General features: G+C 37.8%; 1 protein-coding gene across 1 annotated transcript in view; it reads left to right on the forward strand.

The window, feature by feature from the left end:
- MYB (MYB proto-oncogene, transcription factor) overlaps window positions 1–15,080 on the forward strand; it is a 33,691-nt gene that overhangs the window by 11,739 nt on the left and 6,872 nt on the right. The window contains exons 10-15 of the mRNA XM_034991457.1: window positions 1,378–1,632; window positions 4,418–4,560; window positions 5,550–5,664; window positions 5,756–5,881; window positions 7,166–7,276; window positions 9,414–9,521. Coding sequence (XP_034847348.1) covers window positions 1,378–1,632; window positions 4,418–4,560; window positions 5,550–5,664; window positions 5,756–5,881; window positions 7,166–7,276; window positions 9,414–9,521 — 858 coding nt within the window. The remainder of the gene's footprint in view (window positions 1–1,377; window positions 1,633–4,417; window positions 4,561–5,549; window positions 5,665–5,755; window positions 5,882–7,165; window positions 7,277–9,413; window positions 9,522–15,080) is intronic.

A 15,080-nucleotide genomic window follows, 5' to 3' on the forward strand; every position in this document is an offset into this window, starting at 1 on the left:
TGCTTGAATGGGGGGACAGCAGCTTCACCCCAGTGCCCTCTGTCTCTTTTCCCTTCTCTTCTAACTGTTACACTAATCAAGACTATAGATCCATTAACAGTGTTGGAAGAGAAGTCGCTTGTGCTAAAATGCGGTTGGATCCCAACATATATTGACCAAATTGAAAGTAGCCCTTTCGTGTGGCAAAAGAAATGCAGAGTCCACTTGTGGTGGCCACCATCGATTTTCTTGTTTTCTTGGGACTTATCCATTCAAACACTAACTAACAGATATAAATGAATGAAAATCTGCAATTTTTACAAAACTCTGTATCTCTCTGGTACCTATTCATTTGACGCTTTTTCTTTTTCTATTATTTTTCTTAACCTAGATTTCCATACTTTCATACCACTACTGAATTTTGACATCCTTTCTTGGTGGTTGAGCTGCGAACTGAGAAAGCATGTACTTTGTAACCTATGTAGTTTTTTTTTTTTAAGATTTTTATTTATTTATTTATTTGATAGAGACAGCGGGAGAGGGAATACAAGCAGGGGGAGCGGGAGAAGGAGAAGCAGGCTTCCCACCGAGCAGGGAGCCTGACACGGGGCTTGATCCCAAGACCCTGGGATCATGACCTGAGCTGAAGGCAGACGCTCAATGACTGAGCCACCCAGGCGCCCCAATGTAACCTATGTAGTTAAGCAACAAGGAGAATAAAAGAGATGTGATACCCAGTAGGGATTCTTAGGAGTGGATTCCTTTGGGGTTAAATAATAAGATAATTATGTGCATATGTTAGTTCGACCACTTTTTAACTTTAGTTCATGTTTTGCAATGTCCCCTGTTGCGTGGTCATGCTGAAAGGAGACTTCGGTTAATGTGCTCTTCTGCTTTCCTAACCACGTTGATTTGGCAGCCCTTCAGTGCATCAGTGCAATCGGTAACATTCAGAGGGGATAGAAGCAACAAGAACATATGCAGATAAACTCTAACTCTGGAGTCCCCTGGCCTTTCTGTAGGTTAGAAGGAGAATAGGACAATTCTTATTCGCAGCAGCCATGTATGGCCTTTTGGAAGGTATGTTAAAGTAGATCTTGAAGCTAGTCCATGTGAGACTTGTACTTTGTGATACAGTCCCTCTGTTTGCAGTTTTAGCAAAATGATGACAGTGAGAGTACTCACGGAGGTGACAGACCGTAACACTATTAAAAAGCAGGGTCTTGCATCGATAAAAGGAAACATCTTGACAACTGTTTCATAGGCGCAAGTTTTGGATGATGCAACTACTTTTATCTTTCCTCCAACAGCATCTGATACCTTGTGCAACTTCATTGCTAAGTTCCTTCTCCCTTTCTTCTCCCCGCTCTTTCTTTATTCCCCTACCCCCCGCCTTAGACCCAGAACCACACGTGCAGCTATCCCGGGTGGCACAGCACCACCATCGCTGACCACACCAGACCTCATGGGGACAGTGCACCTGTTTCCTGTTTGGAAGAACACCACTCCACTCCATCTCTGCCTGTGGATCCTGGCTCCCTACCTGAAGAAAGCGCCTCTCCAGCAAGGTGCATGATCGTCCACCAAGGCACCATTCTGGATAATGTTAAGAACCTCTTAGAATTTGCAGAAACACTTCAATTTATAGATTCTGTAAGTAGAATTGTTAAGGCAAGTTAATGTTTTTGAAGGTGAATTAGAAAACCCATTTCTCAAATGATTGCCACTTTCTGTAGCAAATACCATGTTACTATCATATATTAATGTAAAAGTATGATTTTAGCCTTTGCATATATGTTTTTTCAGAGATCTGAATTCATAGACTACCCAGGTAAAAGGTAGCTTTTCACGCATTTCCTTCAAAATGCATATTTTTGACAATAGTAAAGTTAATGACCTATAAGTAGATCCTGGGTTACGGGATGATGTTTGAGTTATTTTTAACTTATTTTACTTTGTTACTTCTTTGTGTTTCTTCAGAATTGTGCTTTGCTTTCGGATAGCACATTAAGAATTGGGTTTACTCAGAACTTAAAGCAGTCTTTCAATGTATTTGAAGTAGTAAGGAGTTCATTGGTGGTACATGGCTCTTGCCACAAAACATTGATTATTGATTACCAGCCCCATTTGGTTCACTAAGACAAACCATCTTTAGTGAAACAGATGTGAGTGCAGGACCTAAAAAGTAGATACTCGGTTCATTTCCTTTGTCACTAAAAAGCATTTACTGCATATCCATCAAATGGGATGCACCTTGCCAAAATGTGCCATCTGGAACAGGTTTCCTTTTTGCTTTGGACTGCATGCAAATGAGAGAGTACCGGGGGTGGGAGCGGGGTTGGGGGGGATATCCCTGCGGCACATATGCAGGACCGGCCTGCAGGCAGCACGGGGGACCTGCCATGCAGTGTACCAGAACAACTGTGAATCCTGAAGCTATTTCTCAAGAGGGCCAGGTGTTTTGTCCAACGTCAGCGTCTCTTTCTCAGCGCTGTGTTTCAGGTGATGGCACACAGCACGCACACACCGTCTCAAAGTTCTGTGCCTCCCACATTGTTTCAGGATTCTTCAGCATGGTGTGATCTCAGCAGTTTTGAATTCTTTGAAGAAGCAGATTTTTCACCTAGCCTACATCATGCAGGCAAAGCCCTACAGCTTCAGCAAAGAGAGGGCAGTGTGACTAGACCTGCAGGAGAGCCTAGCACGAGGGTGCACAAACTCAAGTTGACTGAGGGTTCACTTGACCCACTCAAGTCCTTACCTCCTTCGAGGCACAGCACAATTCCACTGGTCATCCTACGAAAAAAGCGGGGCCAGGCAAGCCCCTTGGCCCCTGGAGACTCTAGCTCCTTCGTATTTGCTGACATCAGCAGCTCAACTCCCAAGCGTTCCCCTGTCAAAAGCCTACCCTTCTCCCCTTCGCAGGTAGAGCACGATTTCTGCACAGCTATTACTAATTTTCAACAGCCACTCGAGCCTTAATAATCTAGAAACTAATCCTTTGGAACAAATGACTAATTACTGTTGCCCTCACTGATTTCGTTCCATCGTTGAATCTAGCTGTTGCTAAGTCATACTGCCTCCCAAAGTTTGAGCTGTCTATAGGCTGACTGATGATTTTGTCATAATTCTCTTTTCTTTTTGGTGATCTGAAACACTGTTAGTTGCATGGGATGTGCTTTTATATCCTCCAACACTAGAGTTTTAACATTTCTATCCCTTCCTTTTCTCCCAACCCTTCCCTCTGCTTAAAAACTTTAGCAGATTTTTCCTGTCTGTTTGTTCACTTACTATTTTGTGATTCACTGACCCAGGGGAGGAGGGAACCAAACTATGTTTGGAGAGCATTTGGGTTGCAACCAGAAACTTAAAGGTTCTGATCCATCCTTAGGTGGAAAAGTTTTGGGAAAGCATAAGGAAATACTCAAGGAAAACAACTTATGTTTTAATTTTAATTTCTCAACATTGGCTTTTTTGAGTTACGCCATACTATTTTATCAACACGGTTTTTGCCATGAATATTCTCATTTCATAGAGTTTTTAAGGCATGGAAACTATAATTCTTGTCAAAGACTTGTATTCCTTGATTGCTAAACTAATTGAAGCTAATAGATAATTTGGCACTTTAAAACATTTTTCCAATTATATGTCTGTTGAGTTTATTTTAAGGACAGCTTTAAGTATGAACAAATGAAGCACCCACCCAAAAAATTATCTTGTCATTTGCTTGTATCTTCCAAATTGTGTTCTGGAGAATATTAGTTCTGCAAGACTTTAGTAGTAGATGTTCCAGAAAAAAATCTAAGAATATAAGTTTGGGAAACACTAAGTCACAATTAAAATTGGTTTCTTTACTGCAGAACCTCTCCAGAGTTTTTAATACACTGTTGTGCATTATGAATTTCCAGGAGATTATGATATGTATGTTTCCCAAACTTACTTTACCTTGAGACTTTCTGAGGAACACCTATTATTTCCCCAGAACAATGCATTCTGAGAAACACAGCTTATTATTCAAGAATTTTCCACATAATGCAAGCCTTCTATCATAATAGTCATAGATCATTAAAGAGAAAAAACAGCATGAAAGAAAAAAAATAATTATTTTCCAAAAAATCACTTTAAGGCTTTAATCTTAATAAAGAGTGCATGTCATTCTCTTTAATGGCAAACAGCATTTATTGAGAATATTTTCATAGGATGTTGCAAGTTCTTCAGCAGTGACCCTAGATTTTATTTCTTGGAAATTACACTCCAAATTGCACTCCAACTGAAATAAAACAATACCCTGTCCAACACTACGTGCTTGTTAACATCTTTATTATTTTACATAGTGGGTCAGTAAAACATACTTGCCTGTTATCGTGGTGTGATTTTTAAGTTGGGCTGAATAAGAATCACTGCTTAAGTAATTTTTTTTCTTTCTTCCCATATTTAGTTCTTAAACACTTCTGGTAACCATGAAAACTTAGACTTGGAAATGCCTTCTTTAACTTCCACACCTCTCAATGGTCACAAATTGACTGTTACAACACCATTTCATAGAGACCAGACTGTGAAAACTCAAAAGGAAAATACTATGTAAGTCCTTGGTTCAAGAATAAAATTATTTTTCCTTATTTACTTATATTTAATTAATGGAATATAGCTCCCAAATGTCTGACACATTTGATGTATCTAATCATGTATATTCTCACATTGACTGTATCTGTCCTAGGTCTGTTAAAACTACCTAGGGGGGTCAAGTCAGCAGATAAACTAGATTACGTTTTGTAGTTCACTTCAAAATGTCCTATTTAGAAGGACTATGTAGGACCACATGCAGAGGTAGTCCTCATATAACTTTTCCATTCAGTTGATCTGTTTGCTCGGTAAGGCTTTTTCTTCTTCACTGAAGACAAGATTTTCAACCTCCTTTCCTCTCTGATAATAAAATTCAGAATAACAATGGTATGGTTCTTTACTTAGTTCATATATTTTAATCTTATGTTTCCTTTTTGAAATTTATCTATAGATAGGACTTCTTCTAAAATCCCCAGGAATAGCATATGATCAGAAGCCAAGGAGTGATTAACCAATGTTTATATTCAAAAAAGACTTACCCAATTCAAAGAAATGGCAGAGAACATCAATATGAATTATAAGAAACCTTTAAAAAATGATATCTTACAACTTCCAGTTACAATAAGTACATTTTAAAAGGTTAACCTATGTTTTCTCTTGTGGGCCTGTTTTAATGAATAGATCAAATTGATTTGTAAATGACAATAGATCTTTACAATGTTTATAGTCATTATAAAAACCTGGGAGCATTGTATGTGTCTCCAGACGATTAAAGAAAGATGAAAAATAGTTTAATGCTCTTAGGAGTATCATATTTTGAAGTATTTGGTAATATGGGATGTAAATATTACCTTTTTCTTAATAACACATATATGATTAATTCACATACCCAATTGCATATCAATAACAGAGTTTTTTCAGTACAAAAATATTGCATTTAATAGGTAGAGTGATGGAAAGGACAAATGTTCTTTCATACTGAACCAACACTTGTTTTCTTTTTAAAGTTTTAGAACTCCAGCTATCAAAAGGTCAATCCTAGAAAGCACTCCAAGAACTCCTACACCATTCAAACATGCCCTGGCAGCTCAAGAAATTAAATATGGTCCTCTGAAGATGCTAGTAAGTTTGGACCAAGTTCCTGAGGTTAGCTGGTTGATTAGCACAGACAGAAATTGTCCTCTGATGCGAACATACCCACTCTTCCTTTCAGCCTCAGACACCATCTCATCTAGTAGAAGACCTACAGGATGTGATCAAGCAGGAGTCCGATGAACCTGGAATTGTTGCCGAGTTTCAAGAAAATGGACCACCTTTGCTGAAAAAGATCAAACAAGAGGTAAACACGAGATCCTTTGGAAGGAGTGAGATATGAATCCTGCTGCCTCTGTTCCTTGTGGGCAGCTTTACATGTCTGGCATCAGGACTGGTAACAACACCACTTTTCATACAAGATTTTCCTACAAGATGTGACTAAGAGGTACTGCCAAACCGTAGTAGGTGGGGGACCTTTCATTTGGGAGGCCAAGCCACCTCTACCCGCTTCATGTTTGAGCATAAAATGTGTTAGGGAGGAGACAGGAAAGAGAAGGAAGCTTTTCGCCGTACTTTTTGTTTTTGTTTGTTTGTTTATAAACAGGCTCTGTGCCCAGCATGGAGGCCAATACGGGCCTTGAAACTCACGACCCGACCCTGAGATCAAGACCTGAGCCGAGATCAAGGGACGGATGCTCAATCTACTGAGCCACCCAGGCGCCTCTTTACTGTACATTTTTATCACTGATACACAAATGGATAGATAATCCATAAGATTTGTAATTTGCAGATGTCATGGAGAGTTGAAATTTAAATTAAAATAATAGTATTTAACTTATAGTATAAAAGAAAAAGACTCTAACTTACAAGGATCAAAGTTTTAGCTTGGGGGGCACCTGGGTGGCTCAGATGGTTAAGCATCTGCCTTCGGCTCAGGTCATGATCTCCAGCTCCTGGGATTGAGCCCCAAGTCGGGCTCCCTGCTCATCAGGGAGTCTGCTTCTCCCTCTCCCTCTGCCTCTTCCCCTGCTTGTGCTCTCGCTGTCTCTTTCTCTCTCAAGTGAATAAATAAAATCTTAAAAAAAAAAATAAAAAGTTTTAGCTTGGGTGGCAAGAAGCATTTCCAACAGGTAGATACAGTGCCTCTGGAATTTTTTTTCATATAAGGATAAGTGTTTAAGAGACTGACCAGAAATTTACTCATTGAGATATGATTGACAAAATTGTAAGATATTGAAAGTGTACCACATGATGATTTGATATACATATACATTGTGGAAGGATTCTCCCTCACTGAGTTAATGGACACATCCAACACCTCACATGTTGACCTTTTTAAAAATTTTTTTGTAAGAACATTTAAGTTCTGCTCTCTTAGCCGATTTCAATTATACAATAATTATAATATACAATATATACAATATATAACGTATATACAATATACAATAAGTGTTACTAACTAGAGTCAACATATTATACATTAGATCCTCAGATATTACTCATCTTACAGAAATTTACTCTTAAGTGTCAACGTTCCGTAGGAAGTTCTAGTTCTAGAAACAACGAAGCACTTCCTGTTTGCTTGTAGGTGGAATCTCCAACAGATAAAGCAGGAAACTTCTTCTGCTCCAGCCACTGGGAAGGAGAGAGTCTGAACACCCAGCTGTTTCCCCAGGCATCGCCCGTGACAGACGTGCCAGTAAGTGCATGCCCATGTTAGGAGCTGTGGTGCCTCCCAGAATTCTCTGTGTGGCATGTGAGGCTCCTGGTTTTAGCACTATTTAATGCATCATATTTCTAAATATTCTCCGTTGCATGACTATTTCCTTGTGATTATTAATGTTGAATATAGAAATTTTGTTTATGGATTGGAAATAGATTCTTTTCCATGCAGATTTTTTCATTATTTATTTTCTTACGATTTGAGAGTCCCTGCCACTTAAAAAAATCTGTGCATGAAAATACATATTTTCATGAAAGCAGAACATTAATTTTACATTTTCTTTTAATTTGTTTGTCTTCTAAAAGTAGTATTTCCTCCTTGTTACAGTGCCTCCTGTTTGGATTTATGCAGCATCTAGAATGATGCCCGTCCATGTCTATAGCAGACGCCCTTTATTGTTCTTATTACTGTATTACTTCGCTTGCCACCATTTTTTAAAATAAACTTTATTTTTTAGAGCAGTTTTGGGTTCACAGCAAAGCTGAGTAGAAGGTACAGAGATTTTCCACACCCTGCCCCCACACCTCCCCATTGTCAACATTCCCCACTAGAGTGATACCTTTGTAACAATTGATGAACCAACATCGCTGACACTTCATCACCCGAAGTCCATGGTCTATATTAGTGTTCACTGTTGGTGCTGTACATTCTATGGGTTTGGACAAATTTATGACATGTATCCACCATTAGAATATGATACACAGTAGTTTCACTGTCCTAAAAATTCTGTGTGGTCCACCTATTCATCCCTCCACCACCAACCCCTACCCCCACCAATCCCTGGCAACCACTGATCTTTTTACTGTCTCTGTAGTTTTGCTTTTTCCAAGACTTCATATAGTTAAAATCATATACTGTGTAGCCTTTTCAGACTGGCTTCTTTCACTTACGAATATGTACTTATGTTTCCTCCATGTCTTGTCATGGCTTGATCGCTCCTTTCTTTTTAGCACTCAGTTACCGCTATTTTTAAAGTTTGTAATTTGTGAATGGTTGTCCTTTATGGAGAATCAGAGCTAATAACAATTGGGAATATTTATTCAGTATGTACTAAGGGGTAAGTACAATTCTAAGAGCTTTAGATGCAACACCTCATTGAATCCTCACAACAGCCTTGCAAAGTTGGTAACACTATCATTGCCGTTATACCAACTGGGAAACAGGCACAGGGAGGCTTACTTACTGGTTTAAGATTATATAGCTAATAAGTGGTGGTTCTGGATTAGAACTCAGAAAGTCTAGTTCTAAATTTCCATGCTTTTAACCATTATACTATACTGCCATTAATTTGTAGCTCTAAAATATTTTGGTCCAATATACAAAATAAATAGTTCTCTAACTAGAGCTAAGTAAATCTTTCATTTTTATTTTTTAAAAAAGATTTATTTCTGGGCGCCTGGGTGGCTCAGTTGGTTGAGCGACTGCCTTCGGCTCAGGTCATGATCCTGGAGTCCCTGGATCGAGTCCTGCGTCGGGCTCCCTGCTCGGCGAGGAGCCTGCTTCTCCCTCTAACCCTCCCCCCTCTCATGTACTCTCTCTCTCTCTCATTCTCGCTCTCTCAAATAAATAAATAAATCTTTAAAAAAAAAGATTTATTTCTTTATTTTAGAGAGAGAGAGACAGAGCACGAGCAGGAGGAGGGGCAGAGGGAGAGGGAGTTGAGAGAGAGAGAATCCCAAGCAGACTCCCGACAGAGTTCAGAGCCCAATGCGGGGCTTGATCTCATGACCCTGAGATTGTGACCCTGAGATCATGACCTGAGCCAAAATCAAGATTCAGATGCTTAATCAACTGAGCCACCCAGGTGCCCCAGTCTTTCATTTTTAAAAGCATGGATTTACCAATCCCTTTAGCAGATGTTTTTTTGAGTGCCCACCTCCTGCCTAGAACCATATCAGACCCCAAAGCTTTCTGTTTTAGTGGTGTTTGCCACAGTGGGATTAGGGCTGGGGCATAGCTAAGCTCAGTGAGAAGAAAATTTCTGGCAGATTCCTGCATTTGTTCCTGCTCATGTGTATCCCTTCATAATAATCTCCTCTCTGCGGTGTCAAAATTATGTCAGCTCTCATATTCTGCAGACTCATTTAAATTTCAAATTGTTCTTTCCCTTTAGAATATCCTTACAAGTTCCGTTTTAATGACGCCAGTATCAGAAGATGAAGACAATGTTCTCAAAGCATTTACAGTACCTAAAAACAGGTCCCTGGCAAGTCCCTTGCAGGTAATTACTATTCCAACTTTGGTGTCTTAAAAGCCATTCACTGAAATACTGTCATCTGGAGGGTTTTTTGGGGTTGTTGTTTTTTTTTACGACTTTAGTTATAGAGGAATGATGCTTTTTAACAACTCTTGATGTCTAAAAATCTCCTAACGTTCCTTATTGCCACTCACATGAGACACAGCACAAGTTTTTATTAGAGCAGGTTTTCAAAGCCTGATGAAGTGAAACATTTCTTACTGTGACTGAGGGCAAGATCATGGCATATACATGTCAACATCTCCCTCTTCTGCTCTTACACATTTCATAAAAAGTTTATTGGTATAGTTCTTTTTTTTGTTTCAAAATTCTTACTTTTTACGCTTAATTAATAAGCCATCAAAACTCAGGCACTGTTTGGATTTTAAATGAAGTTTGAAATTAGCTAGTTGGAAAATGATTACAATCTATTTGACTATCAGAATAAGAAAGTCAGCTGCCAGGGTTGTGTGGCTAAGCCGTAGTTGACCATCTGCTGCTGGGTTTTAATATCAAAAGAGATTCCCCTTATAACGCTGAAGCAGTATATGTTGATGAAATACAGTAAATTCCAAATTAATCCCAAGCCAAATATAAGTAAGAATGCAAATTTACTCCCCTAAAGTATTTAAAGCAGTTCTCAACATTAAGTAGCCCAGTACCTAGCCACCGGCAGAGCCTTCCCCTCCATCCCTCTGAACTACACTGAGGGAAACTTCATAAACCCCAGAGCATATAGAGAACCTGGAGTCCGAAGTGGAAAGTGCTATTTGTACTATGAATTAGAGGTTGGCGTGCTTTGAGAACTTTTTTTTTCTTTCTCTCTCTCTCTTAAGGGCTTCCCCATCATTGTGGTAGGCTTTCTCCCCACAAATTGTGAGAATCTTAAAACTTCCCCTTTTTAAGTATTTGTGATATTTAGTATTATTTTTTAAGAAATACAAATACAGCTAGAAGGGCTGTAGGCACATTTTGTTTCTTAATCAGATTGCTTTCCTATGGCCTCTATCTGATTCAACAGTTTTGGTGAGAGATTGACGGTTGACTGGAGTATAGGACACGGAAGAGGGAAAGCCAATGCTTGGGGGGGGGGCGGGGGGGAGCCGGTTCTGGAGTGTTCCTGAGTCAGTCAGGCCTGGGTAGTCAGGCCTGGGTATCACCAAGAATTGGGACAGGAAGAAGAGAGCAAACTCCATCGAGGCAGAAGGGGGACACAGAAAGCAGGCTAGAAGGATGTCAAGGCAAAGGTCAGCTCTTTCAAAATTTTACCTACACTGATCCTGGCTCCAGAAGGGCAATGCATTCTGTTTCTCTTTCCCTCTTTCTTCCTAAATACTTGGCCCTTGGTTTCCAGAGCCTAGAATTTGACCATTGCTGTTAGTACAGTAAGCTAGAGTAAATCTTACATATATTTTATAACCTAGTCTGGGATTCAACCTATATTTACAGTAGTATAGAAAAAGGGCATTCTGAATTTCAAAGAGTAAACATGTAAGTATATTTGAGGACAGTTTTCATGATGTAAGTAATTATCATTACATAAGTTGAAAACCCCTGATTACTACTTTCCTAAAATTGAATCCTAAAAGCTTTTGGCCTAACTGAATAGTGTTTGGCCAAAACCATTAGAGCTGAACATGGTACTGATATAAAATATATGTTATATAAAATTGGCAAGTGGTATACAATGGAATATTATGCAGCCATCAAAAAAATGAAATTTTGCCATTTACGACGTGGATGGAACTAGAGGGTATTATGCTAAGCGAAATAAGTCAATCAGAAAAAGGCAAGTATCATATGATCTCACTGATATGAGGAATTTGAGAAACAAGACAGAGGATCATAGGGAAAGGGAGGGAAAAATGAAATAAGATGAAATCAGAGAGGGAGACAAACCATAAGAGACTCTTAATCTCAGGAAGCAAACTGAGGGTTGCTGGAGTGGAGGGGGGTGGGAGGGTTGGGGTGGCTGGGTGATGGACACTGGGGAGGGTATGTGCTATGGTGAGTGCTGTGAATTGTGTAAGACTGATGACTCACAGACCTGTAACCCTGAAACAAATAATACATTATATGTTAATAAAAAAAATTTTTTTTTAAATTGGCAGGTTGTCAGTACTATAAAAAAGTAAGTTGTCAGATTTTTTTATCTTACATGCTGTTGTATTTTTTTTAAAAAATGATCAGTATGGAACTTAATTGTCGATGTATTTATATATTATTTAATGAAAATATTAGTTATCTTTGAGACTCAAAATTAAGTAGTGACCTGTTCTATTAATCTATATTTTCTACCATATAAAGGACTCATATTTGGCACTCTACAGATTCTAATATCTGTATATTGGGATTAAGCCATTCACGTACATCATGTGGTGAAGGCAGTATTTGTCAATTCCACTAAATGAAGTAATTGAGATCCAGAAGTTAATTTTAAAGTCAATGCTTCTATCTGCACTATATGATTTACTGATTTATACTGCTTAAATATATCTTAATAACCTGCTATAATAGATAACTAATTCATTTTAAGAAATACTCATTAAATGAATGAATAGTACACACCAAGTATTTCCATTGTTTTGTGTCATGGAGCTCTAGCTTCTGATACCATAGAAATATGCGATTTCTAAAATGTTTTAAACTTCTGTTGATAAATATTGGAAAATTCATCAAATGAATCTCGATATTTAAATGTATATTGTTTATATTTCATACAGTCCTGATTCAACAATATTTACATAAGTTTTTATGCAATTTGGTAATTTTGTTTGGTTAGGACATAATACTTTATCATATATTTCCATTGATAATTCAATTTGACCTAATTAGGCAGATTGCTCATGAACAGTATTATTGAACAAATGCATTTCTTACATGATCTGGCTTTTCAGCTTGAGAGTACTTTATACAACCTGTAGCTTTTGTACTTTGTGCTTATAATAAATCAAATATTGAATGGGATTTTAGCTGAATAGTCTAGATATTTTTATCATAGTGCTTTTAATTAAAACAACTAAATGTGATTCCTAAAATATTTTAAAATTTTGATACTTCTAAAATGTAAGATATCTGCCACATGTATAGGGCAATTGAGTGTCTATCCACCCAGTAGTCTAGATAACTTAGGTACAAGAACAGTCTATTGAAGACCACAGTAATTCTGTGTTCTGTCATTTCAGTTTTAATCATCCCTGGATTAATTATGGCAATAACACATAAGGCAGAGCAATTACTGTTTTTGAGGCCAAAATACTGGACCCTTATGGTTCTAGCTCCTAATGTACATAGAAATGCACGTGCTTATACATAAATATGTATAAATTACATTTGATATTCTAAAACTAGAAATGCAAGAAGCTATGAGTTTAACATTTTATTATGACAAATTTCAAACATACGTAGAATTATAGAAAATATTCTGATTTAGATTTAACAATTATTAACATTTTGCCATATTTACTTCATCTATTTTTTATGAAGCATGTTAAAATTCCAGACAATATGATGTTTATTCATTTGTGTACTTCCAGATGTATCTCTAAAACTAAAGATGTTTTTCTATATGACCTAATACTGTCATCACACATTGTTATTTACAATAATTCCTTAATATTCTAATTCTCAGGCTGTATTTAAGTTTCCCCATTAATCCAAAAAAGAATCTTTTTTATTTTTCTGATCAGAAATGAAACAGTTTCACACAGTGCATTTTGTCGTTAAGTCTTTTAAATCTCTTTTAATCTCTAGACCAATGTTGTCCAATAGAACTCCTGTAGTGATGGAAAGGCTACTGTCCCATGTGATAACCACTAGTCATATGTGGCCAGAGCTCTTGAAATGTGGCTAGTGCCACTGAGGAACAGAATTTTCAGTTTCATTGAATTTACATTGGTTTCACTTAATAGTCATATTTCCTTCCGCTCTTCCTGGAATTAACCATTTCCCCAAAGAGCTCTGATCCTTTCAGTGGGAAACGGTATGTAGAGACCAAAATCAGGGTGCTAAGTATGTCTGTGTGTTCTGTGGGTTGTCATTGGGAACCAGTGAATTTTAACAACTCAGAACTCTGAGTTACGGCCCGTAAAGTATAATGCTTACATAGAGGCTATATTATCCATTAGGCACAAATAATGTTCTATTTGTTTTTAAAATTATTTATGCTCAGTCTTCTTCCAAAAAGAATTTGTGGCAGCCGCACAATCTTATAATTGTTGGATTTCTTTTTCCTTTTTAAAGGTGCTTTAATTTTACATTGTACCAGTAAACAGGGACTCATAATAAAAATGTTCTGAGACATTTTTGATATTTGTGTCTTTCATGCAGCTTAGAATATGTGAGATTTTCACGTTGGACAGTTGTACCATTTTTTCCCACGTTGTGTGGGGGTAGCGGATGGAGTCTAGAAAATGATAAAATTATCTAATTTGGGGAAATAAAATTCAGCTTAGAAAGCTTGCAGTTTGGGACAGGAAAGAGATTCATGGTGGAACACTATTCAAAAGTTACCCTGAAAGAGCCTGAGGCAGACACACACACACACACGCACACGCACTCGCACACACAGAACTCCCTCCTCAGCATGGAGAAAAGAGCTGCCTATTTTCTTCAATATGCTTTCAATTTGCTTTACGTTTTGAAATAAATATATTATGCTAATAAATATTTCTTGAGGTAGACATTTTCATTGGTAGATCTGAAACTGTACTTGTTATAAGCCTTCTGAACTTCTGTATTTTTCTCTTAAATTATAATTTCCTTTTATTCCTATTTAAAACCCAAGTGTAAAAGATGTGTTCATATGCTTTTTTACTCACTCACTTTCCTCTTTTTTGTAACCACAGAATGACAGCCTTAAATTTTAATTTCCTGACTTGGCTTGTCATGGCCTTACTTTTGTAAAACAGTGAATTCAATTTAAGTGAATTTCTCAGGCCATTATTATTTAAACACATTTGCACAGCATTGAGGAATCTTAAAATATTTTTGCAAGCAGATGAGACTCACTTTTTCAGTTCCATATGTTTTTGATTGCTCCTATCTTTACATGAATTGTTAATGAATTTTTTAAAAAGTAGGGCAAACCCTTTTTGTATGATCGGCATTGCTAAAGAGCAAAATAAACTAGCACGCAGATAACAGGAACCTGGTTCTAGTCTAGACTCCACCATTTTCTGATTGTGTGATCCTAACTCATTAACCTCTTCAGACCAAAATGCTCTCATCTATAAATTGAGGACTATAGTATGTCCTCCACTCATCAGATAAGGTTGGTAGGAAGATGAAATGGAGATAACATTGCTTTCAAAATGGCAGCCCAGTTGCCCATAGACATTGGTGGTCTCTGTTATTAGGCAAAGGCTATACACAGTCTCTGTCAGAAAGACAGGCAAGGAGGCCTCCTGTATAGCCAGGGCTTCTTGCCCTGTGGTGTACTATTTCCTCTAGCAAGCTCTTTCTCATTCCCTGTTCCACTCTTGCAGAACTGTGTCAGTGGGTCACCCAAAGAGATAGCTGACTCAACTCATTCCTGAAATAAAG

This window comes from Mirounga leonina, unplaced genomic scaffold (assembly GCF_011800145.1).
Source record: "Mirounga leonina isolate KUSES-001 unplaced genomic scaffold, KU_Mleo_1.0 Mir_53, whole genome shotgun sequence".
Classification (NCBI taxonomy): domain Eukaryota; kingdom Metazoa; phylum Chordata; class Mammalia; order Carnivora; family Phocidae; genus Mirounga; species Mirounga leonina.